Below are 25540 nucleotides of genomic sequence, written 5' to 3' on the forward strand. Positions count from 1 at the left end.
ATGGAAACCACACGCGGCTCGTAGAACTTGTTATAATCTTCCTTTCTAGTAATCTCAGCAAGTGGATGTGGAATACCGAAATGTATACTGTGTGTCAAGTCTTCTGTCAGATTCCGGCCTAACGGAGAGGCAGGTATAACAATGATGGAATGTAACCAGTTAGCCACTTCAGCGTCGACAGCATCAGCTTCATGAATCGACATTTGAGATATATATACACTTATATACGTATATGCAGAGAAATAATAAGATCAGTTGAACCATCCCAGCATATATATATATATATGTATATATACATACATGTAATGAAAATTAAGAATCTACAATATAATCTTGTACTTCAATTAGTTTCGGCAAAAGCTACAAGTCTGGTATCTTTTGCTTTAAGAGTGGCTTTATTCTCAACTTAACAAACTAACAAAGACAAATTCTATTATTCTAAATTGCCAAAATAACCAATTTGGTCCCAAGGTAAGGAATAACCAGTAACGCGAAAAGATGCGGTTAATACAACCAGAACTGCACCCTGTAACCCAAGTCAATTCGTGAGGTTTTTTAAATCCGCCGGTGAGATACACACGAAATACATGCAGGATCATCATTAGGACCATTATCATACTTGCCGACCATCGATAAACTGATCGGATTAACCAACCAAAGTTGGCTGACTGTTGTACATCCTTAAACATGCATGCAACTTTGAACATCAGTATGTTTGAATCTTTTGATAACTACTGTTCGGAGGCCAGCTTGCATGCACCTCGACTAGTTCCTCGAAACATTTGAATTCTATGTCAATGTTTGTTTATAGACCAAAGTTAAACATAAAACCCAGCAAATTAAAAAGAGATAATGATCATAAACACACTTACAGGCCGTGAACAGCCAACTATCATACTACAAAAATTGTATAGGTTCGATCTATAGTCATTAGGGTCTCCTAAAACGATCTACTAAATTCATCGAGTTGAACCACTATTTTCTCGCGAGTTTCACACTATAACTATCAGTTGTTGTTCTACCATCTATGTATTAAAATACGCCTGGTTGATGAATTTGTAGATGTTAATGATTCGGAAAAGCGAACAACTGATAATTTGACCAAGTTATCTTTCATGTATATTTTAATAATTCCTCCGTTTTAATTTATTCATTTGGCTTTGGCTTGACACGACATTCAACAAAGTATAAAAAAAAAAAAAAATTTGAATTTTGTGATACTAAACATATGCGAAAAATTGAAACTAACCAAATTGCTTTATTAATGCAATTTCACAAGTTGTTGCATAATGGTAATTAGAAACTTTATTGGACCAAATTGCCCTTAAAGTATATATGTAAATCCAAATATATCCTTATTAGTCTTTTGTTAATAATTTAAAAGAGAATGTCTCTCTCTTATTTTAGATTTTAATATTTAATAATAAAAATAAAATAAAATAAAATAATAAATTATTAATTAATTTTTGAATAAATTATTATTAAAATTTTAAGATTGATTTAATACATTTTTAATTTAGTATCAAAAGATTGATTTTTATTTTATTTCGAGATAAAATAGACAAACAAATAAAATAAGAAAAAAGAAAATCTTGAAAGCTAGCTGGTCATCTTCTTGTTCATCATCTACACTGGGACTGACCATACATACCTTCACAATTTGCTTACAGCACACAAAACTGAAAGAGAAAAAATTATGGGGTTGAAAAAATGAGAATTTTAAGCAACCCCAAGATGAAATTTTAATCAATTAAATATCTTTATGGTCCAAGAATTATTGAGCAAGAATCTTTATTTGTGTCAAGAAATTATGGGTCATGCTCAAATTAGTGTTAAAAAAGACCATTTTTTCCTAAGTGGATTTACATGGATGGCTTCAAGATCACTTTCTTGTTCACACATTGATGGGGTGAAAAAGCTCAAAGGTACAATTTTTATTAGCCCCCTTAATACCCTTTTGCATTTTATTAGTGTTGTAACAACTGGTAAAATAGTTGGTTCATTATATATTGATGGGGTGAAAAACCTTAATGATTCAATTTTTATTAGCCCCTTTAATACCCTTTTGCATTTTATTAGTGTTACAGCAATTAGTGAAAGAGTTGAGGTTGATTATATATTGATGGGGGTGAAAAATCTTAAAGATTCAATTTTTATTAGCCCCTTTTGCATTTTATTAGTGTTGTAACAATTAGTAAAATAGTTGAGGTTGATTCTATATTGATGGGGTGAAAAAGCTTAAAACTACAATTTTTATTAGCCCCCTTTAATACCCTTTTGCATTTTATTAGTGTTGCAACAATTAGTTATAAAATAGTGGTGGCTCATTTTGGATTTGGACTCTTTTAGTGTTATAAAGGTGTAGCCTTTATGGTGAGCTGGGTTATCTTGCTATGCTTTGTAATCTATACATTTTGCTTCTAAAAGATTAGTTAGTGAGTGTGAAAAAATTTGGAGGTCTAGTAGAGTGTTTTTTGGATAACTGTGGTGGCTGGGCCAACTTGCATTCACCTCGACTAATTCCATAGGATACCTTTAGTGTTTATCTCTGTTGGGATTTGAACTTGAGATCTCATGGTGCTCGATCCACTTAATTGACCACTAGGCCACACCATTGGGTGCAGAGGTCTAGTAGTTGAAATGAAAAGTAATTCTTTCTTGAGAGTTAGCTTGACAAGTTCTTGTTTGATCTAACTAATGTTACAATAATTAGTACTAATTGAGGTCGATTAGATATTGAGTCTGCTCATTTTGGACTTGTTTCATCACAAAGGCTTCACCTTTATTTGGTGATTTCTTCCTATCTATTCTATCCTTGAGTGGAAAGAGTTACCTGGTAGCAACACTGTTGGTGGTGGGAGGTGACAAGTATTCCGTGTTAAAATAGTTTGAGGTGCGAGCAAGCTGGCTGGACAACATGGTTATTGACACAAAAAAGAAATACTTGGTGAGTGTGATAAACTTTGAAGGTTTAGTAGTTGAAATGATATAATAATCTTTTTGAGAGTTAGTTGACAAGTTTTCTTGGTTGCTTTGAATTATCATTTGACATTTGTTTTTCATTACCCGTTTACATTTAACTAGCGTTAGCAATATTTTTGAACTAGTTGAGGTTGATTATATATTGATGTTTGGTCAATCTGGAACCATTTCATCACAATCAACTAGTTTTATGCAGATCGTTCTCCCCTTTAATTTGGACTTTGGGATGGATATCTGAGTTTGTGCTTTGCATTGTAGATATATATAATTTGCTTCTAAAAGAATTAGTTAGTGAGTGTGATAAACTTTGAAGGTCCAGCTGACAAGTTATGATAATCCTTTCCTGATAGTTAGTTGGAAGTGTGGACAAGAAATCATGTAGTGTTTTTGCCTCCATTGAGTTTTAAACCTGGGACCTCATGATTCTCAACTCACCTCATTGACCACTAAGCTACCCCCATGGATGGAGAAGTGTCAACGAGCTCTTGGTTGCTTTGGATTCCCATATAACATTTGTTTTTGTTTTGACTTTGATGGTTAAGCTGCAATGACGTCTTAATTCAAGTAGACACTGTATCTTTCATATTTTATAAAGGAAGCATCTTTAGCGCTTTGGATATTTGGATTGTTCTCGTGGTTGCAAATTTTCGTATTTCGTAATATAAGAGCAATTGTTAGGTGTACAATTAGTATTTTCTAAACTAAACCAACAAAGTTTTATTGGTAGAAGAGTTGCTTTTATTCATGTATTTGCCAATCATGGGAGATGTCTTTGACTTAAAAACTCTTATTTAGGATGATATTAGTTAAGAAAAGTATTCTTTTCACCGTACTATAGTAAATTTTAGCTCGAATCCCATGCTAATATTTTGGCCTTTTGTCCCTGAAGGACTCAGATATAGGAATCTATCATCTCAAATTGTTGGAAAGTTCAGTCAAAATACTCAAGATATCTCACAAGACTTCGAGCTTCCATCCGCATATGAAACTGCCATGGAAGCTCTTTCAACTCTCATTACTCAGAAAAAAAGAAATGGCACATCAGCCGTTAATGGTCAAAATCAGAAATTGGACAGAATGTTGAGGTACATTAAGGTAGTGCCTTTTTTAGCTGGGATTGTTTCTCCTTTAATACTTGCGTGCATCTTTCTGGTACCGGTCTTGCCTTTTTATTTATGTTTGACTACGGTTTCCAAATATGCAGTAAACTGATTGTAATATTTTTTTTACTTCGGTAATGATACCGCTTTTTTGAGTTGTGATTCAAATAAACTTCACTGTTCCTTGGCATCTATGTTTTGGGGAACATGTTGAATCAAATTTTTTCTTAAAAAAAAGAACTTTTCATCAGATGTAAGATGTTTATCTTTCGTTAGGAACACGTCTGTACATGAGTTTAAGAATACATGAGACGCACCTTTGTCTTTGGTAAATTAGATAGTTTCATTAATCATAGCACTAAGTGGTGCTAAAAGCAAATACAGGAACAATGGATTTATTTACACTCCATCGACATACAAGGATTTAAGATATTTAGAGTAGCATCAAAGCCATATACGTTCTTCAATTTGACACAAAAAACTTAGAAGAACGCCATTCAAAAATTTCAGAGAGAAGTTGCTCTTGCTATTTTTCTTCTTCAAAATATCTGCTATTTCTCTTCAGCCGAAGAGTCCATAAATGCACGAAAGAGGTGTTCTCCATATTGTTCCTAGCTGCTTCATTCTTTTGTCCTTCCCAACTTAGTAAAGTCTTAATTAGTGATTTGGCATACCCCGCTGCACTCCAAGAACGATTGAGGAATAAGCACCAGGACTGCCATGTCTTGCGCAATTTATACATATGTTATTTGGGGGACTTTGGAGCACATTCATACATGTAGGATCTGTTCCAAAAGAAGTAATCTTTTTAGGTTTGCATCTAGACATGTTTACGTTATAGCTAACCATCTAAAGCAGGTTACTTTATGGGGTGGGGGCTTTTGTCTTCTGAATTATTTTAGGCATTTGTATTACTCTCTCCTCTCCATTAATTAACAGTTATAACAAAATGCACTTTAAACTTCCCTTCTTTCTTCATTTTCCAGCACAAGGTGTTACCTCAGAAGATGTAGTTTCTTATTCCCGTAGCTTTAGAAGAAGTAGTGACACTCGCTTAATTTCCCACTCCAGAGGATTTCTTGTGACGTTAATTTGCCATCCATTTTCGTCTCTGCTATCTGCAATTGTGGCATCTTTTTGCAATTCCATGTATAAATCTGGAATTTATTCTTTGAAATTGAAGTGCTCTATCCATAGTTCACGGCATAATCTTATCTTGCTTTCCATTGCTTCTTTAGGCCTTAATAATGTAAAATTTGCTTCCATATTTCTACTCGTAGAACGTATTTAAGATGCACTTGTTAATGTTTTGACAACATATACCTTATGCTTGTTTTAATAACCTGATCATGAGAGCTTGTTGCCATGGTAGAAGAAAAAACTGATGCATTAGAGGCCTACCCTGATTATGGAGTCTTATCCACAAAATCTCAATATGGAGATCTAATAATTAATTTACAGATATATATCACAAAGTTTCCTAGTTACAACTAGATTGATGGAGGAATATGTTTGAGTGTCGGTGGTCAACCATTCTCCATGCCATTGAGATTAGAAATTGGTGCAGTTAGCGAATCTCAAGGTAATTTCTTCCCAGCTGCCTAACCCTAGGTGGGTGGAATTACCTGTACCTGTGTACCATTGGTTGTATGATAGCAGTTATTAGTTTGGAACTTCATAACTTTCAAATTACAAGAATGCTGGTTATTAAATATATTTTAAAAATAATGTACGCCTAATAAGGTATTGTATTTCTGTTGCAGATTTTGGGCTTGGAGGAAAAGATAGCTGGCCTTAAGATTATCCATGTTGCTGGAACTAAAGGAAAGGTATCTCGTAGTTGATATTATGATTAATGTAGACATCCAGTTATCTTCTCATTGACAGCTCAAAGGATGTCTGTTTCTTATGGACCTTCAAGTTTTTTCTTCTTTTTGAACCTGTCTTTTCTGTAACATTTGATCCAACTCATTCCGTTATCCTTGATGGTTTGATGTGATGCTTCCCGTTAAAAATATGAGATCCAATATGTTTATAAATTTAAAACAAAAGGGGGTTGATTAAATGGTAAGCACCCTCCATCTCCAACCCTAAGGTTGTGGGTTTTCTTCATCAAGGGAGTAAATAAAAGGTGGGACATCCTAGGGAGGGATTTTTTTAAAAAAAAGAGAGTTATGTCCTCTGAAATGGTGAACGCATGTGCTAGATTCTCTTGTAGATTTTTGGATATTAGGCTTATCTTTGATGGTTAAGTTGCTAACATATACTGCATGTCTATACATCTTTATGGTAACCTGTCAGTTTCCAGGAATTCAACAATATTTAATGTTGGTGTGCATGTGTAGTGTATATGACGAATATTATGCATAGGTTTGAATTTGATATTCCTTGAGTATTTATGTTGGTCTTCTGAAGTTGGGATTTACTCAACTCCAAAAGTTAGTCCACTCTCAATCAATGTGGACTCTAACCACCCTCATGTACACACCCGGGGGCCTGGATCTTTGTAGCGTGGACAATATAACATAGGGGCCCAAAATTGACTTAACTAAGAACAAAGCTGGGTTTGACTTTGATACAATGATAAAGAAATTGACATTGGGCTCAATTCAACCCTAAAAGTTAAGATCATGCTGCGAGGATTGTCCAATGCTATATAAAGAAACTACCGTCCATACCCTCAAGGCCTCAACCATTGTTGGGCTCTAACATGTTCCACTAATTGGCTGCAATTGTCCAGCATCTAACATTCACCAGTGCCAGAACAAGTGCAAATTGGAAAAACTTTTCTAGAGAAGTGTTATGACTTCAGTTGTTCTTTTAATTTTTGGGTGGAAAATCAACCATGTTGACTTGATGGCAATTAAGATATTTCCCAAGTGCAAAAATTCTCTATCATTCATATATTGTCTCTGTTCATGTCTACAATTCATTTCAGGGCTCAACATGTGCATTCTGTGAAGCAATTTTACGGGAGTGTGGTTTCAGAACAGGACTTTTCACTTCACCACATTTGATCGATGTTAGAGAAAGATACCGTCTTGATGGGTATGTATTCTTGTTTTTGAATTTTCCTACTTTTGTTAGAACATCTTCCGTGCTGTTTCATTAATTTGGGGGGGGGGGAGGGGGGTATCCTGTTTATTTAATAAAATGGAATACTTTTTGAGGAATTACGCAACAGTTAGTGATTTTCCACCCTCATTTCACTTCTCATAAAAAGATAAAACCAATACTTTAGGTATTCCAATCTTTTCCCGGTCATCATCCTAATAAGTGCACCCAATGAGGTTTTCCCTGAACAGAATCAATAGATAGGGAATAAGTCAATAGCCTGTCGATTTTAAGTGCTACTTGGTATGTCTTGAAGTACACAAGGGATCCCTACTCAAATTTCAAATTGAACTTCATTGATGCTAATTAGCTTTCTTTATGTGATTGATGTCTTTCCTATATTTGATTGTAGTTTAATTATTGATGAAATTTCTCATTCCATTACAACGTGTTTAGGATGGACATATGCCAGGAAAATTTTCTTCAATACTTTTGGGATTGTTGGAATCAGCTCAAGGTATTCTTTCATTTTCGGCTCTGTGCTGGATGACAAGATGCCTCTATCTAATTATACCGGTGGATCTTCCTTGTTACCTTGACTACATGTCAGTTGGTTCTCTTTTTCGCATTTAGATAGTCTTAAGTATCTTTTCTGGTTTAAAAATGAAGAAGTTCTTCGTCATTATAATTCAACATTGCAATGGGATTACACCAAATTGGAAAGATCATGTTAATGCTAGAGATGTCTAGATCAGTGTAATTTTATTGGTTCACTTGTTTTGTAGGAATCCTTCACTTGCTCGATCTAACATCTCTCGACTTCACCATTCCTTGATACACACTCTCTGATATAGTATATATGATTTACTTTAAGCTCATGTTAAGAATTTTTTTTTTAATTTTGTTTTAGTGGTTTGTGTTGGATGAGAGTAAAATATTATTTTCCAAAACTTCTTATGGTTAGTTTTTACTCATCCCAAAAATGTTAATTTGCAGGCGAACATCTCTGAAGACTTGCCTATGCCTCCTCTCTTCCAGTTCCTTACTGTATTGGCTTTTAAAATTTTTGTGAGCGAGAAGGTAGAAACATGTTCTCTCTATTTTGCTTGATTTTTAAATGCCTTCAATGCGTGATTTGAAGTTCCACTGATATGGTTTGACTTGACTTCTAGTGTTTATCTTCTCTTTTCTATGACGTGCTTGGAAGCTGTATACAATTCATATATGGTAGTATTGCCATATGAGAATACTGGTGTTGCTCTAAAGAATGATGGCCGTAGAAAACCAGAACCTGGAATAAAATTATTGAATGAACAAAAACTAAGTTATTAGTCCTGGAACAAACATGCTACATACATGCCTTGATGTCTATTTGTGACCAAATTGTGTCATTTCTGACACTTTGTAAATGAAATATGTTTAATGCTTTTTCTCTTACCCTAATGGTGTTACAGAACTATAGAATAATTTCTTCTTTTTATTGATAAGTAGTGCTATTGAAGGGGGGTAGAATAGTAGTATCGACAAAAGTGTATCAATAGCTGAAACTTTCCGAGTTATCATGGTATGGCTAGGAGGTCATATATTTAATCCATAAAAGCAGCTTCTTGCAGAAATATATGGCAGTATTACTTCAATTGCCCCAATGAGCCCCGACCGTTTCCCGTATCCCACAAATAACGTGAATTAATCATCGGGCTAGCCTCTTATGGATAAGTAGTGCTATCGGATAAATTTCATACCCAAAAGTCTTTAGTGGTAAGAAAAAGGAGTATTCTTTCTTTGATAGGTAAAGAAAACATTCATTAAAAAAATGTGAAAGAATATTGATAGATGTAGATTACTTTTGAGTCAGATAGTTGATTACATTATTCTTAATTGCTCGGTTGATTACATTATTCTTAATTGCTCGTATGTGGATCATTTGGAGGGATAGAAATAGGAGAGCTTTTGAGGAGACTAAGAATGATTTTGTACATTTGAAGAACAGCCTTTTGTCTTTGATTGCTTTTTGGTGAACCCTTGAGATTCCTACTTGTACAGATGGTAGGTGTCTTTCGTAGCGAATCATGTTTAATTGTAGATTCTCTACTTTTGGAATACCTCTTGTATATGAGGGTTTTCCTACTGTTGATGATGTTATTTACCTTATAAAAGATTATTCTCACTTGCATCTCCGTAGCCTATGTTTGAGTTTTCCAACAAGAACAAAACAAGTGAACCTCAACCATTATGTAACAAGACTTTCTATACCTTCACAGGTTGATGTTGCCATCATTGAAGTTGGTCTCGGAGGAAAACTGGATTCAACAAATGTGGTAATGCATCTTATCGTGTATTCATGTTGCTCCAACATATAATATATGCCAGGTAGCATAGATGTTGGAAAAATCTTTTCTGTTCTTTGTTGGGAAATAATATGTTGAGCCTTGGCATTGATGATCGTGTAATTAATTGATGAAACAATTTTGCAGATTAAGGAACCCATTGTCTGTGGTATTACTTCTCTGGGTATGGATCACATGGAAACTTTAGGTGTGGCCTTCTGTCCTCTATGGACTTGTTTGTTACTTTCTATATGATGTTAGAATGAGAAAACGAGGAGAAGAGATTGACAAAATGCGTAAATACTACTTTAATCCTGTTAGAATATGTATAGGAATAGGAATAGTATACAGAATCCTACTTAGAAAAGGATTGTAATGTAGTGTCACTATAATTACGTAGACACACAATTCAATAATATTTTTTCTCCATTATTACTCACATGGTATCAGAGCTAGGCCCATCCCAAATCTTTGTTCACCGATGTTGGGCCCCCATATTATATTGTCCACGCTCCAGTTAACGAGGCCTGGCGTGCGGGGGAATGTTAAGCATCCCACATCGGAAAAGGAATGGGTAATTGGTCTCTTTATATGGACTTGGGCAATCCTCCCCTCATGAGCTAGCTTTTGAGGTTGAGTTAGGCCCAAGATCCATTCTTTACAAATCCTTTTATGACACACTTTACCAGATAGATATCTATATTATGCTCGGGGGGACACCGATATTCTATTAATTCGGGTATTAAATATAGAATAGCATTTTCATTTTAAGTGTTGTTGCTAACCCTAGAATGAATATTAAATGTCTCTAATTTATAACAACGTAAATTTTTAGTTGAGACGTGATAAAATGTCTAATAAAAGCATACACAAGCCAGAAGCATGGTTCATAAGCACTCAGCAGCTTCAACTTAGATATGCTATTGAATGTGTTAGAATTGTGTGAACATCTCATCTAAAAGTTTAAGTTGTTCGAGATGACACATCTTTTTGGACCTGATTCTTTTTATTCAGATAAGCGCATGGAAATTCTTTTTAATAATGGCTTTGCTGGATGGCTACCAGAACACCTTTTTGATATACTTGTTTATCTGCCAACTATAATGTGTAGGAGATACACTAGGCCAGATTGCTTCTCACAAGGCCGGCATTCTTAAGGTTCTCACGTTTGTGCAATTTCAGAATTGTGATATGTTTTTGCTTATATCTTGAACTGGCAGTTAAATTATGAAGTATTTTCTGAATTGGTTTGGTTTTCCTATTCGTGAAGCCTCAAATTCCTGGATTCAGCGTACCACAACTTTCTGAAGCAATGGAAGTTCTTCAAGAAAGGGCCAATGAGTTGATGGTAATCTACTCGTGACATTATGTTTGGATTCTCGTTAGACTAGTGACTAGCATTTATTTACCTTCAAAATCATGTCTTGGGATCACACCCTTTTCGTAAAACTCAATCAAGTTTCTTACATATAGGCAGTTTCTATTGATGTAATATTTTCGTTACCCATAATCCCATAATTTGGATGGGTCTAAAATATTTCCATGAACTGAAGAATCATGATTTGAAAAGTGACTATCATTTTTATCCCATGGAAACTGGCAAGCAAATTTCACATATCTTTGAATGTTTCTTGTCGCCAGAATTTCATTTCCTTGTACGTATATATCGCTCTACATGGACACGCAAATCAAAACTAGATGCAGAAAACAGTTGTATAATCTCAGGAAAGATGTAGATAAGTTACTAGCTTATTGAACCATTCATCGTGTAACCATACAATGAGACAAAGGATAGTGAATTGAGATAAACTCGTGTTAATCTTTCCCTCAAGCTACTGGGTTTTAATAGTGAGTGAACAACAGTTTGAGAGGAAATATCCTGACTTCCTGATTACAAGAAAGATTCGATCTAATTAATTCTGACCAATCCTAATTGGTACATAGTATCAGTTAAAATATTCTTGACACTGGCTACTATCCTCTCTTTCCATCAGTTCACTATCTACAATATATGTATCTACACAACAACAACAACAAACCCAGTGTATTCCCACCTAGTGGGGTCTGGGGGGGTAAGATGTACGCAGTCCATACCTCTACCTCTAAAGAAGTAGAAAGGCTGTTTCCGATAGACCCCCGGCTCAATATATGTATCTACACAGAAATTTCTAAATACTATCTCTGTCCATGCAGATTCCACTGGAAGTTGTCGCACCACTAACCTTGGAAAAGTTAAATGGAACAAGGCTAAGCTTGTCTGGTGACCACCAGCTCAGTAACGCTGCCCTTGCTGTATCCCTTTGTAAAAGTTGGCTTAGAGGTACAGGGAACTGGAAAAGGCTGTTTGAAGATGTTGGTACTCTCTTTATTCTCTCCTCTGCATTACTCTGCATATGGGAATTACATTTTTACATACCAACCAATATTCATATTCATGATTTTTCCAGACAAGTATTAATATCAGTAAAGCCTGTGATTTTTGAAATAGACCCTTGTGGTCGGGTCTTCCCCAGACCCTGCACATAGCGGGAGTTATAGTGCACCGGGCTGCCCTTTTTGCCAGTTTTTATTGGATGTGGGGATTTCAATCCCTCTCTTTTCTCATCTAAGCTCGCGCTCTCTCTTTACCAGTGTTACTGTATTTATTTTATTAGTCAAAGTGGCTCAGGAAGAGTGATCCAGACTTATTGTACTCGTATGTCATCTAGCTCTATTATGATGCTATTGATCTTTTCTTGGCATCAAATAGGCATATGAGGAAGACGGTCTACCAGAGCAATTCCTGAGGGGCCTCTCAGCTGCACGTCTTTCTGGAAGGGCTCAGATTGTTGTTGACCCTCTGATCAATGCATCTGGAGGAAATAAAAGGGTTTCAGGAGATCTGACCTTCTACCTCGATGGAGCTCACAGTCCTGAGAGCACTTATGCTTGTGCAAGATGGTTTTCTGCTGCTGCGGTTGAACGAAAAGACCTGTCACTTTCATCAGTTTCCCCGGGAGTTGAGACGACGGAGACAGCTTGGACAAAGGGTTACATCAAACATTGTCATAACAAGGAGCCGGACGAAATATTGAAGCGGGTAAAAGAAACCTCATTTTTGATGCATGATATTTGGTTCTTCTGCATTACATAAATATCATGCTATGGTGTTTTCTGTTCCTCTAATTCCTGTCTATGTTGAGTGGCATGCTTTATGATTAAGATGGTCTCTGTAATGCAGATTCTGTTATTCAACTGCATGGATGCAAGAGATCCTCAAATTCTTCTTCCTAAGCTTGTCGATACTTGCGCATCATCAGGTATTGAACAAGATAACAATGCAGCAATTCGTTGTTGTCATTGATGTTTGCCTCTGCAGACTGGGAATTGCATTCCATTTGGGTTCTTTGAGACTAGAAGAGATGGCACAAGTGATGTTCCTTCTGTGTTACACTTACTTGTATACCACGAAACACATGTTTGGTTGTTTGTATAGGCATCAACTTTGTTCCTCGAACAGCATCAGAGCTGATATGCTATTTGTTTTCTTTGTACTAGGAATAACATACGATGGCTTTGCTCATTAGCTGGTTGGCTTGAAGGAAAAAAAAAGTAGCTCAGAAATGAGAAGCAGTTGGGGTGAACTGAGGGTTCGTGTGGGATAACGATGTGACTAGTTATATGAATTGATTGGATTCACAAAGTTAATAAATCTAAGTTCGTATCAACATTTTTGGTAAAAAAGTTCACCGTGCAATTCACAAGTAGTTCTATTTTCAAAGCTTAATATGTACAAGTTGACTGCTCTTGCATACATTGTCTCTCAGTCGGTGCTTATGACAATGAGATCCGGAGCTTTGTTAATCTCGCCCAACTTACGGTGTGAGGAATCAGATAATATCTGATTGGAGGCTAATCTTATGCTTCCGAGATGTTTGAAGTATTTCTAATTTGACCCTCTTGATCTTTAAGGTGGATTCGTGTAGAGTCCAAATAGAATGTGCCTCGACACCTTGTTCGTCTAGTTCAAGGAAGATCACGGAAAGCACTTTGATGTCTCGTTTTAAATGTCTCTCTTGTTAAATGAAGAGGAGATCCCATTGAGAGTAATAAGTGGTTGATATGAATGTTCCCTTTTACAGGCATTTACTTCTCAAAAGCTATTTTTGTGCCAAGCATTTCGGTACATACCAAGGTTACTTCTGCTACCTCTACTATACCCTCATACGTTCCTGGAAAGGATTTGTCATGGCAGTTTAACATTCAGAGAATTTGGGAGAGAATCATTCATGGCAAAGGTAAGTCCTGCACTGTTCGTTGGTAACTGGCTCGTCTTACTTTTCTCTTGCATGATTTGTGCCTCTTAAGAAATGACATAATACATAAATAGATACTCAAACTTGGCCTCAGCTTAGGCACATATTGACACCTCAACTGACAACTAAATACTCCAACTCGTCCCCACTCTGTCTAGTGGACAACTGACGTGAAACATAAATTTTGTAGGTTTCTAGATGATCATTTTGTAAGTGGGAATGTTCAACTGACACAGTGGAGATGAGTTGAGGTGTCTAGATGTGCTTACTTGCCGGAGGAGATCAAGTTTGAGTATATGTTTATGTATTATGCCTTAAGAAGTCCTAGGTAGCCTGCATTTCTCCAGAACAAGGTTGTCGTCTGTCTTAAATAGATGATTAGAGCAGACTGCATCTAAACATAACCTAAAAAAGGAATGCTCACCTTATGTATGTTCGGAAGTGATCAACCATTTCAATTTGACACCATGCATCGTTTCTTGGTTAAGGATCCTCCTGAAATGGTTGCTTATACGCTAAAAGCCGGGGATCACTAATCCATCTAGAAACCTCATGTATCTTCCTGTTTAATGCAGATGTTCTCGATCAGGATCTCAAGATAAATGCCTCGGCAGGCTTGCCACCCCGCGAATTCCTTTACAAAGAGGCGTCTCGTTACTGTCCAGAAGATAGATATTTTGCGTCCAGTGCGGTTTTTCCTTCGTTACCATTGACAATAAATTGGCTGAGGGATTGTGTTAGAGAAAACCCTTCCCTTAGACTTCAGGTACATAACACTGCTGGAAATATCACATTCATTACAACTCTTTTGTAGTATGACATACAGGATAAGCCTGCTTGCGTTGGACTCTTAGAGGTTTTCGTACATGTATACTAGTCGTAGATGAAGGGGGAGCCTTGGAGTAACTGGTAAAGTTGTTGTCATGTGATCAGGAGGTCAGGGGTTCAAGCCTTGGAAACAGCCTCTGCCTCTGTCAGAAATGCAAGGTAAGGCTGCGTACAATACACCCTTGTGGTGGGGCCCTTCCCTGGACACCGCGCATAGCGGTAGCTTTAGTGCACCGGGCTGCCCTTTATACTAGTCGTAGATGAAGGGGGGAGCCTTGGAGTAAATGGTAAAGTTGTTGTTATGTGACCAGGAGGTCACGGGTTCAAGCCTTGGAAACAGCCTCTGCCTCTGACAGAAATGCAAGGTAAGGCTGCGTACAATACATCCTTGTGGTGGGGCCCTTCCCTGGACACCGCGCATAGCGGTAACTTTAGTGCACCGGGCTGCCCTTTTATTCTAGTCGTAGATGACGGGTTGAACTTTTAGTGTTATGCTCCGGTTGTCTACATCACACCCTTTGGGTGGCGCCCTTTGTGCACCGGACTGCCCTGTTTTGTCATAGATGGCATCACGAGTTCACTTGCAACGTTAGAGTTTCAAGTTGACAGAGATGAATCCTTTTTCTCGATTTTCATTGATAAAACTCGAGAATATAATGCTACTACATGAATCCTAACAAGTAACCAACTCGATCGTAAATGTCACTTAGAGCTTTCGTATGGCAGATAATTTCATGCTTATTTTGGTTATCACCCCACGTGTCTTATTTTACGTGCTTGTTGTAGCTGAAACAAAAAGACATTTAGTTCCTGATGAATATTTGAGGTTAATGAAGATGATATAACATCACAAATGCACACTGCTAGGCTGGAACAATCGAATTTCTGACTCTACTTCTTTTTCCAGGTTCTTGTCACCGGTTCATTGCATCTCGTTGGCGATGTATTGAAGCTACTAAGGAGGTAATGTTGCATTTCCTTCCACGGGTGGTCGGGGGCAGTTGATGGAGCGCGTGATATCCTCAGATCAATTTTGAGAGTTTCTCACAACTTGAATTTTGTTCTATTGTTATTATTGTCATGGGGTTTTCGTTCCAACAAAACGACAACATACCCTATGTAATCCCACAAGTGGGGTCTGGCGAGGGTAGTGTCTATCATTTTATTTTCGATGTTCATTAATTAATTTACGCTGACAATGTTTCATCTCGAAATTGGAAGAGATGGCACTGATGCAGTTGCTCAATTTGTTTTCAATAATTTCACAGATTACAGAGCTTTGTAACACCTTATTTGAATGGTTATTATTTGTCCGTCTCATAATGTATCTTATTGTATTGTATTGAATTGTACTGGATTATTAATTATTTTGAGATTGTAATGTGATTTTTATCCTATACTAAGGATAATTAATCCCGCGATAACTTGTTTCTCAACCAAACTACCACAAGTATACAATCACCTCTGTCGGGAATTATTTTTTCTGGCGCGAATAAAAATATTCAAATAAAAGGTTCGTTTAACTGACAGGAAATGTTCAAGAACGCGGAATGAATTCAAATTTACTCGAGCACCAATACAAGAACTAATTAAGAATTCAAAATAAATTCAAATTTAGTCGAGCGTCAATATAAACCTCACCCTCTTGCCAAATCAACACTCGTATTTAATTGAACTTCAATATAAACTCTAATCAAGAACACCAACACAAACACTAATTAAGAACTCGGAATGCAATTCAAATTTAGTCCAACGGCAATACGACCATACTCAAACTCGGAAATGACCTCATTTCACTGCCACCAGCAACTTCACTCTTCTGGCAAAACCCTACCTCTCTTACCAAATCAACGCTCGTATTTAGTCAAACTCCAATATAAACACTAATCAAGAATGAATTCAAATTTAGTCGAATGTCAATACGAACACTACTCAAACTCGGAAATGAGCTCATTTCACTGCCACCAGCAACTTCACTCTTCCTGCAAAAACCCCACCTCTCTTACCAAATCAACGCTCGTATTTAGTCGAACTCCAATATAAACACTAATCAACAACTCATAATGAATTCAAATTTAGTCGAACGGCAATACGAACACCACTCAAGAACTCGGAATGAGTTCATTTCACTGCCACCATTAATCGAACTTCAATATAAACACTAATCAAGAACACTGAACACCAACACAATCACTAATCAAGAACTCGGAATGCAATTCAAATTTAGTCGAACGGCAATACGAACACTACCCCAAATTCGGAAATGAGCTCATTTCACTGCTACCACCACCTTCACTCTTCCTGCAAAAACCCACCTCTCTTACCAAATCAACGCTCGCATTTAGTCGAGCTCCAATATAAACACTAATCAAGAACGAATGAATTCAAATTTAGTCGAACGGCAATACGAACACTACTCAAACTCGGAATGACCTCATTTCACGGCCACCAACTTCTTCTTTCTTCCTGCAAAAGCCTCACCTCTCTTACTCAAATCCATGCTCGTATAATCACTTCAGGCTATAATTTCAACATTCCCATCACAACCCACCTCATAAATCTTTACTCTTCCTTCAAAAAATCCAATTTTTCTCGCACCCTTTTCGATTTAACACCAAACCCACCTCTAATTCTATGGAATTCAATGATCAGAGCTTATATAAGAGCAAGTCAGCATCAAGAATCACTGAAAATGTACAGTTTAATGTCCGAAAAAGAGCGTATTGAGCCGGATAAGTATACGTTTACATTCGTGCTGAAAGCTTGTACAGGGTTATCTAATTTTGAAAAGGGTGTAAAGATTCATGAAGATGTAGTGAAAAGGAATCTTGAAAATGATGTCTTTATTGGGACTGGACTTATTGATATGTATAGTAAAATGGGTGATTTGGTGAGTGCTTGGAAGGTGTTTGATAAAATGCCTGAGAGGGATGTTGTTGTTTGGAATGCAATGATTTATGGGGTTGCACAGAGTGGAGAGGCGGTTAAGGCAGTTGAACTTTTTAAGAAAATGCAAATTGTTTGTGAAATTAGTCCTAGTTCGGTTACGTTGTTGAATTTGCTTCCTGCAGTTTGTAAATTAAGGGATGTGAGGGTGTGTAGGTGTATTCATGGTTATGTGTATAGGAGAGTGTTTCCGGTTTCGGTTTATAATGCGTTGATTGATGCGTACGCGAAATGTGGTTATGACAATGTTGCTCGACGAGTTTTTGATGAGTTAAGGGGGAAAGATGATGTTTCATGGGGTACAATGATGGCAGGTTATGCATATAATGGGAAGTTTTACGAGGTTTTGGAATTGTTTGATTGGATGAAGAGTTTGGGCTTGACAATGAGTAAAGTATCGGCTGTAAGTGCATTGCTTGGTACTGGTGAAGCGGGTGATTTAGAGAGAGGGATAGAAATTCATGAACTTACGATTGAAGAAATGATTGATTCTGACGTTATTATTGCTACTTCTTTGATGACAATGTACGCAAAGTGTGGAGCGGTAGACAAAGCTAGAGATCTGTTTTGGGGAATTAATGGAAGAGATTTGGTTGCTTGGTCTGCAGCGATAGCTGCTTTCGCACAATCAGGATGTCCTCAAGAGGCGCTTTCTCTGTTTCGAGATATGCAGAATGAGTACTCACAGCCAAATAGCATTACTTTAGTCAGCGTAATCCCAGCCTGCGCAGAGCTAAGGGCAGTGAGATTAGGAAAGAGTGTCCATTGTCATGCCATCAAAGCCGGTATGGATTCTGATATTTCAACGGGAACTGCATTGGTTTCCATGTATGCTAAGTGCAACCTGTTTAGTTCTGCACTTAATCTGTTCAATAAGATGCCACTGATTGAGGTAGTGACATGGAATGCTCTGATAAATAGGTATGCCCAGATAGGTGACTGTTATAACGCATTAAAAATGTTTTGCCGATTAATATTAGCTGGATTTTGCCCAGATCCAGGAACAATGGTTGGTGTGCTTCCAGCTTGTGCTTCCCTGGATGATGTACGCTTGGGAATGTGCCTTCATTGTCAAATTATCAGATACGGGTTTGAGTCAGACTGTCATGTGATGAATGCTCTAATTGACATGTATGCCAAATGTGGAAGTTTATCATCGGCTGAGTTCATGTTCAACAAAACCGAGTTCTCTAAGGATGAGGTGTCCTGGAACACAATGATCGCAGGATACATGCATAACGGACTTGCCAAGGAAGCCCTTTCTGCATTCCATTCCATGAAATTTGGATCGTTTCAGCCCAATGTCGTCACAATAGCGAGCATCCTGCCTGCCGTGTCACATTTGACGTACTTGAGAGAGGGCATGACTATACATGCCTATATAATCAAGAGTGGCTTTCAGTCCCATAAGCATGTTGCCAACAGTCTTATCGATATGTATGCCAAATGTGGTCAACTTGACCTTTCGGAGCGTGTATTTGAGGAGATGGAGAACACTGACAGCGTTTCTTGGAATGCTTTACTTACAGCGTATTCTATGCATGGGGAAGGTGATCATGCTCTTTCAGTCTTCTCTCTAATGGAGAAGAGAGACGTCGAGGTTGATTCTATATCCTTCCTTAGTGTCTTGTCTGCATGCAGACATGAAGGCTTGGTTGAAGAAGGAAGGAAAATTTTCCACCGCATGCGCGACAAATATCACATCGAACCTAATGTGGAACACTATGCCTGTCTGGTAGACTTGTTAGGACGTGCTGGCTTGTTTAGTGAAATTATGGATCTACTTAAGACGATGCCTATGGAACCAGATGGTGGAGTTTGGGGAGCGTTGCTGGATGCATCGAGAATGCATTCTAATATCGAGATAGCAGAGGTTGCCTTGAAGCATCTTGTCAAAATCGAGCAAGGAAATCCAGCTCATTATGTGGTATTGTCAAGTTTATATTCTCAATCTGGTAGGTGGAATGATGCCGTTCATACTAGAGTAAAGATGAACGACATTGGATTGAGAAAGAATCCAGGATATAGTCGGGTTGAGGTGAAGTAGCCAATTACGCGACATGATTTTGTATAGGTGCGTGCAATAGAGATAGCCATCGGTGAAGAATCTATGGGACACTGGGCTAACAAGTCACCGTGTAGCAGTTACACAACGATGGTCTGCAGGAAAAAACTTATGAATCTCGCGGACAAGGTTCTTATTGAGCAAGGTCGTAAAGAAGTAATGTTATGACCACGCCCAGCTGATTGGCCCTCGACAACTAATACAGTCCGCAGCTAATGTCATTATTCCTTCAGAAGCTGAAAATGTGAGGCGGAGCAAGGAGATGCAGACCAACAACTTTTTGGTTTTCCACATTAGGGTCAAAGCGTTTCCTAACAAAGGTAACTCCATATCTGAACTTGAACTCGAGACCTCTGATTTAAGAACGAAGGAATAGTTTTTATTCCACTACTACTCTTGTCTTTTATCTCCCTCCCTAACAATGTATAGTTTGGGTTCGTTTATATCAATTGAGTCTCTTCTTATCGAGTTCATTGCAAAAACTATCCGCATATGATGTTTATGTCTACGTTACTTGGGTTCTTTAAAAATGCGACGGCACATAGTGAATCTCTAGAAGTAGTGTTTTTCTTTCGAGGATTCACCATGTGTACGCGACAACATTTTTGGAGAGTCTCTAGCAAAGATTCAACCAAACAACAAGATGCGAAATAACAGCACAATTGTATTAAAACTTTAAAGGAACAATCTGACATTATTATAAACTAAAACAAAGGCCAAAAGGCCAGCCAGTATTGTTCCTAGATGATCCACTTTCAGTTACTACCAACAAAACTAACTAAAAACAAGCGCAATTTACGCAAAACAAAAGCTTGAACCCGAGCCATAACGATGCAGAGACTTCACATCCACTATATGCCCGAACCTCCATTCGCCTACACAAATAAACCAAAGGAAGACCGAATGACTAGATAAACTTGACAAAGCAGAAATGAGCATTCATTATGTATAGCAGATTTCATTACCCTAGGCCTAACGATTCAGAAACGCAAAGATCCACCCATACGCCGCACCACCTTAGCTTGAAAATATTCCTTCTCGCCATTTGAAACCGTAAAGGTCAGCTAGTAAACACTGTATACGCCGCACTCATCTCGATTATTAACCTTGAGAATCTCATTGACCTCATATTTAGTGTCCTGAATTGAATACACAGGAGCTTTGTCAGCTTTCTGGAGAAAACAAGGAAAAAGAACAAGTAGAAAGACAATGGCAAGTGTGACTGGAGCATACAAATCTCTCATTGTACTGCTTAAGTGCCTCTGCAGCATAACCCTTCATCTCTTCAGCATAAGCACGAATTTCCAAGTAGTATGGACTGGGCAATAAGGTAACCGCTGGATGCCCACCAGGATAATCTTTAATGTCGAATCCCTATCGAAGTAAAAGTCGACCAATTAGAGACAAACATCCTTGGAGTAACCGGTAAAGTTGGAGGTCACGGGTTCAAGCCTTGGAAACAGCCTCTGGCACAAATGCAAGGTAAGGTTGCGTACAATACACTCTTGCGGCGGGGCCCTTTCCTGAACACTGCGCATAGCGGTAGCTTTAGTTGCACTGGGCTGCCCTTCCCTGTGTTTTCATCTTACCCATATAACTATGTTGAAATGGCGAGATTATAGAGTTTAATTTTTTTTTTTCCAAATACACTTGCGCGCACCTCGACTAATTTCACCCATGCCACCTCCCACCAGCAACAGTGTCCGTCAAGGCTAAAACAAATGGGAAGAAATTACCTACTGTTTGTCTCTGTTGGGAATTGAACGTGAGACCTCATGGTGCTCAACCCAACTTCATTGAACCGCGATGTGTAAATACTAGAAAAAGAGCAAATAAACCTAGTGTAATCCCACTTGTGGTTTCACAATTAGTGACAAAAAGAGAACCAACAACAACAACAGGCAGAAATCAAGGATAAACAAACACAAATAGTATATATAATTTGATGAAAATAAACATAGATACGTGACTCTCATTGAGCTGTTGCAAATACTTGTCCCAGCTATCTTTATCTATCACATACTCATCATCTGAATCTGAATCTGCGATATCAAACTTGCAACATGTACAGTTTGTATAATCATGCTCCATTGGTAAAGGCTCCAATCTTACGTAGCCGCTCGATGCATCACCCTCCTCCTCATCATCAACCTTTGGCTTTTGATGGAATTATTATAAAATTAAAATTAAGAACTAATTAAGGTTGCCACATCATTTTTATGATGAAATTATTATAAAATCTGATCATAGTGACTTTTGTGATGGTCGGAGTAAAGTTAAATGACCATGGATGAAATGAATGAAAGAACAGTGACTTTTAGGTAATAGATACAAAGTTAAGTGACCATGGATGAAATTTACTCCATGCGGACGCTAACTAGCAAAAGTTAGCCTGGTAACTATATGTTGTGCATTGCATAATCAAGCATTCATTTTTCGACTTTTTATCTCTATTGGTTCCAAATTACCAAAGGTTTAATTACGTTGAACTGTATATTTCTTGAATGATACTACTTGATTAGATTTCATGGTACTCTACGTTGTTCAGACTTTGCTGCATCCATTCATGGTGCATTGCATAGCATAATCTATTTGCTCTTACGACTTCTCATTGATTTTTTGTTCTTTAAGCTTTGTAAAACTATAAATATAGATGCTTGCTGTCTCCGGTTGTTTTCCGAATTTGATGACGTCGACAGCTTATGTGAAACTCCGTTAGCACTCCCTGCGTTTCCAGCAACAAAGGAGACTCCATATCCGAGAACCTACAAGTGGGAGCTGCCTGATGCGGCTAGCTCAAATATGACCTGTTCTCCACGTTTCTTTGCTCAAGAAGTGCATAGGGATACCGGGCTAACAAGTCACCCTGTTGCAGTTACACAATGATGGTCTGCAGGAAAAATCTTTGAATCTTGGGGACAAGGTTCTTATTTGGTAAGGTCGTAAACAGGTAAATGAACACTGCAAATAAAACATCACATTAAAATTATCTTAAACTTAATTCCGTAAGTCATAACAAAGTTCAGACACAGTTGTTCTTCCTCCTTTTTACGCTAGACATAGATAGATAATCCCACCACTTTCAATTACCAGCAACGACAAACTAACTTAAAATAAAGGCACAATTTACTAGAAACAGTGTCCAACATTGACAAGAGCTGTAAACGCAAAACTAAAGCTTGAACCCGGGGCAAAATGATGCACAGACTTCACATCCACTATATGCCAGAAGCTCCATTCGCCTACATAAAAGCACAAGAGAGAGAGAGTTAGTATAAGAATTAAAAATAAACCAAAGGAAGAACGAATTACTAGATGACAAAAGACATGTATAGCAGATTTCATTACCCTTGGCCTAATGATTGAGATACGCAAAAATCTACCTAAACGTTCCACCACCTTAGCTTGAAAATATTCCTTCTCTCCATTTGTAACCGTAAAGGTAATATAGTAAACATCGTACATGCCGCAGTCATCTCCATTAACCTTGAGAATGTCATTGACCTCATATAGTGTCCTAAAATGAATACAAGGGAACTTGTCAGCTTTCTAGAGAAAACAAGCAAAAAGAACAAGTAGAAAGACAATAGGAAGTGTGACGAGCATTCAAATTTCTGATTGTACAGCTTAAGTGCCTGTGCAGCATAATACTTCATCATTTTAACATTATTAGGACATTCCAAGTAGTTTGGCCTAGGGAATATGGTAACCCTTGGATCCGCACCAGGATAATCTTTAATGTCAAATCCCTATCAAAGTAAAAAGCAAACCAATTAGAGACAAACATCACCTATTGCAACTAATATGTTCTTGTGAGTAGTAAACTTTTAAAAAAATGAAGAAGTTGTCTCAGGCAAGTATCCAAGAACGTATTTGCTTGTCGGTATAGCATATTCACCAAGCAGATTCAATCTTTCCCACAATTGTGACATAAGCGAGCATCTCAGAACACTATCAACTACAAGAAAAGTTAAAACTATATGACAGAAATTATACAATAAAAAGAGAAAGAAAAGCCATAAATATCTGTATATAAATATAAAGCTCTGGGAAAACAATTTGAGTTCCTTTATCTATCATCGTTGCAAATGCCATTGATAAAGAAAGCCTGCCAGCAGCCAAGTTTCATTTCAATCCAGCTAAGACATAAAAAATTATAGAGAGTCAATTGGATAAGAATACATTTTGCCTAATGGAGAGGTGAGACCGAATATTGAATAGTGAAATGTCATAAAAATATTCAGTTCCCTATAAGGTGTTATTTTCTTAGGTAACTATGTTGATAAATCTTCCTACTTTCAACAACAACAACAACAAACATAGTGTAATCCCACAGGTAGGCGGGGTGGTGTGTAAAGAGTTTGTTCAGTAAAGACTCTCGGCTGCACAATCAGTATAATAGAAACAACCAGTACTAACAACAACAATTAGAGATATAAATCCAAGAATATCGATGAATGGCACACTCCAATTTTTTCTTAAACTTCTGGCGAATTCCCCCTTTTCTTCTATTTATTTGCTATAGTAAAAAGCCACTTCCTACAGAATTACACCACTTCAGTTCAGGGCCTAAAGATTGTAAAGTTGAAATCGCAAAACAATTGGAGGAGCAAAGTTGAGCGATTAAACCTCACGTTTGGCATGTTGTTTAATGGATGTTGTTGTTTTTTGGCATCCATATGATGCCTTGGAAAGAAACAAAAAGAAGTCTAGAAAACAAGAGTAAGCATATTATAAACTCTTTTCTTTTATGTTAAGTTAGGATATCCATTAATGTCTTCCTTCACTATCTTTTCATAATACCCTTCTAGGGATCCTTTATCTAACATAGTTTCAAATGCCATTGATAAAAAAAGCCTGCCAGCAGCTTAATGGAAAAAATTATACATCGAGTTAGCAAACTAATGCTATAAAGATATTTACTGAGAAATTAGAACCTATATGGGAAAAGTTTTAAAATTTACGTATTTCAAGGAGTTTGTTCCGTAAGGATCCTCGGCTGAACAATCAGCATCAACAAACAGAACCAACAAAAAATTTCTCTCAGAGTTTCATTAAACTCAATACATCCAATAATAATAATCTCCCTAAGTCGTCTGTTCAGAGCTATAAACCATATTGACGAGCGTAAACATGAATATTATTATTTGATGAAGAATAAACATAGAGAAAAGCATTAGATACCTCGCTTTCTTGTAGCTGTTGAGAATACTTCTTCCAGCCATCATCGTCAAACACAAACTGATCATCTGAATCTGAATCTTCCATATCAGGCGTCATTGGTAAAGGATCCAATTTTTTGGAGTCGCTCGAATCATCATCCCCTTTCCCCTCCTCCTCATTAAGCTTTTGCTTCTTCACCTCCGATTCCAACTCCAAATCCGAATCCGAATCACTCGAAACACTCGAAACATACGAGTATTCGGATGATTCGCTCGAGAAATCATCCATCACGATTCCGATCTCAGCCGGTGTCGGTTGTGGAGGTGGTGGCGGCAGCCGCAGCGTCGGAGGTGACGGTTGCTCGGACAACATCACAACGAATTGACAAACCAAAACCTAACCTAGAGAGGACAGAGCTGAGAGCTGAGAGCTGAGAGCTGAGAATGGTGTATGCATGGCACCAATTGGAGAAAAAACACTTTAAATAGACTAACGTTTTTTTAATAACTCTTAGCCCCCAAAACTTACATTATTTTTGTTTTTTCCTGCATCAAGTTTCACAATGAACAATTTTAAACTCAAAACTTATTTAATAGGAAAATGCACTCCCATTTTTGTTAGGACTACACTTTTTTTGTATTGAAATAAAAGAAGAGATCTTTTGTTGAATGGTCTTTTCAAATGTTCTTTTAATTAAATAGATTACAATTTTTTATTTTCATTTTTTAGATAGATCTATTAGCTATCCAACCTATATATAGACAGATATATTACCGATCC

At 37.4% G+C, this 25540-nt stretch overlaps 3 protein-coding genes across 4 annotated transcripts; 2 read left to right on the plus strand and 1 right to left on the minus strand.

Annotated features, from left to right (window-relative positions):
- The first annotated feature begins 1570 nt into the window (after window positions 1-1570).
- LOC107870005 (folylpolyglutamate synthase) lies at window positions 1571-15933 on the plus strand. 2 transcript variants are annotated; one of them, XM_016716384.2, is made up of 16 exons: window positions 1572-1925; window positions 3872-4077; window positions 5846-5911; window positions 7021-7130; window positions 7593-7653; window positions 8133-8216; window positions 9398-9454; window positions 9611-9671; window positions 10575-10621; window positions 10734-10811; window positions 11657-11815; window positions 12213-12542; window positions 12684-12762; window positions 13585-13740; window positions 14334-14524; window positions 15494-15933. In XM_016716384.2, exons 1-16 carry the CDS (start codon window positions 1763-1765, stop codon window positions 15551-15553), a joined length of 1908 nt encoding a protein of 635 aa, XP_016571870.2. In that variant the 5' UTR covers window positions 1572-1762; the 3' UTR covers window positions 15554-15933. The 2 variants fall into 2 exon arrangements, with proteins under 2 accessions (XP_016571872.2, XP_016571870.2); XM_016716386.2 differs by lacking the exons at window positions 14334-14524; window positions 15494-15933 and having other exon boundaries at window positions 1571-1925; window positions 13001-13728.
- A 119-nt stretch (window positions 15934-16052) lies between these two features.
- LOC107870004 (pentatricopeptide repeat-containing protein At2g39620) lies at window positions 16053-20065 on the plus strand. Its single transcript, XM_016716383.2, has one exon. It carries the CDS (start codon window positions 17015-17017, stop codon window positions 19577-19579), a length of 2565 nt encoding a protein of 854 aa, XP_016571869.2. The 5' UTR covers window positions 16053-17014; the 3' UTR covers window positions 19580-20065.
- A 2498-nt stretch (window positions 20066-22563) lies between these two features.
- On the minus strand, window positions 22564-25249 carry LOC124898649. Its single transcript, XM_047412316.1, has 5 exons — window positions 25187-25249; window positions 24782-25138; window positions 23204-23346; window positions 22946-23114; window positions 22564-22839 (listed from the first exon to the last, which is right to left on the minus strand). Exons 1-5 carry the CDS (start codon window positions 25214-25216, stop codon window positions 22816-22818), a joined length of 723 nt encoding a protein of 240 aa, XP_047268272.1. The 5' UTR covers window positions 25217-25249; the 3' UTR covers window positions 22564-22815.
- Window positions 25250-25540: the final 291 nt, after the last annotated feature.

Source organism: Capsicum annuum, chromosome 5 (assembly GCF_002878395.1).
Source record: "Capsicum annuum cultivar UCD-10X-F1 chromosome 5, UCD10Xv1.1, whole genome shotgun sequence".
NCBI classification, from domain to species: Eukaryota; Viridiplantae; Streptophyta; class Magnoliopsida; order Solanales; family Solanaceae; genus Capsicum; species Capsicum annuum.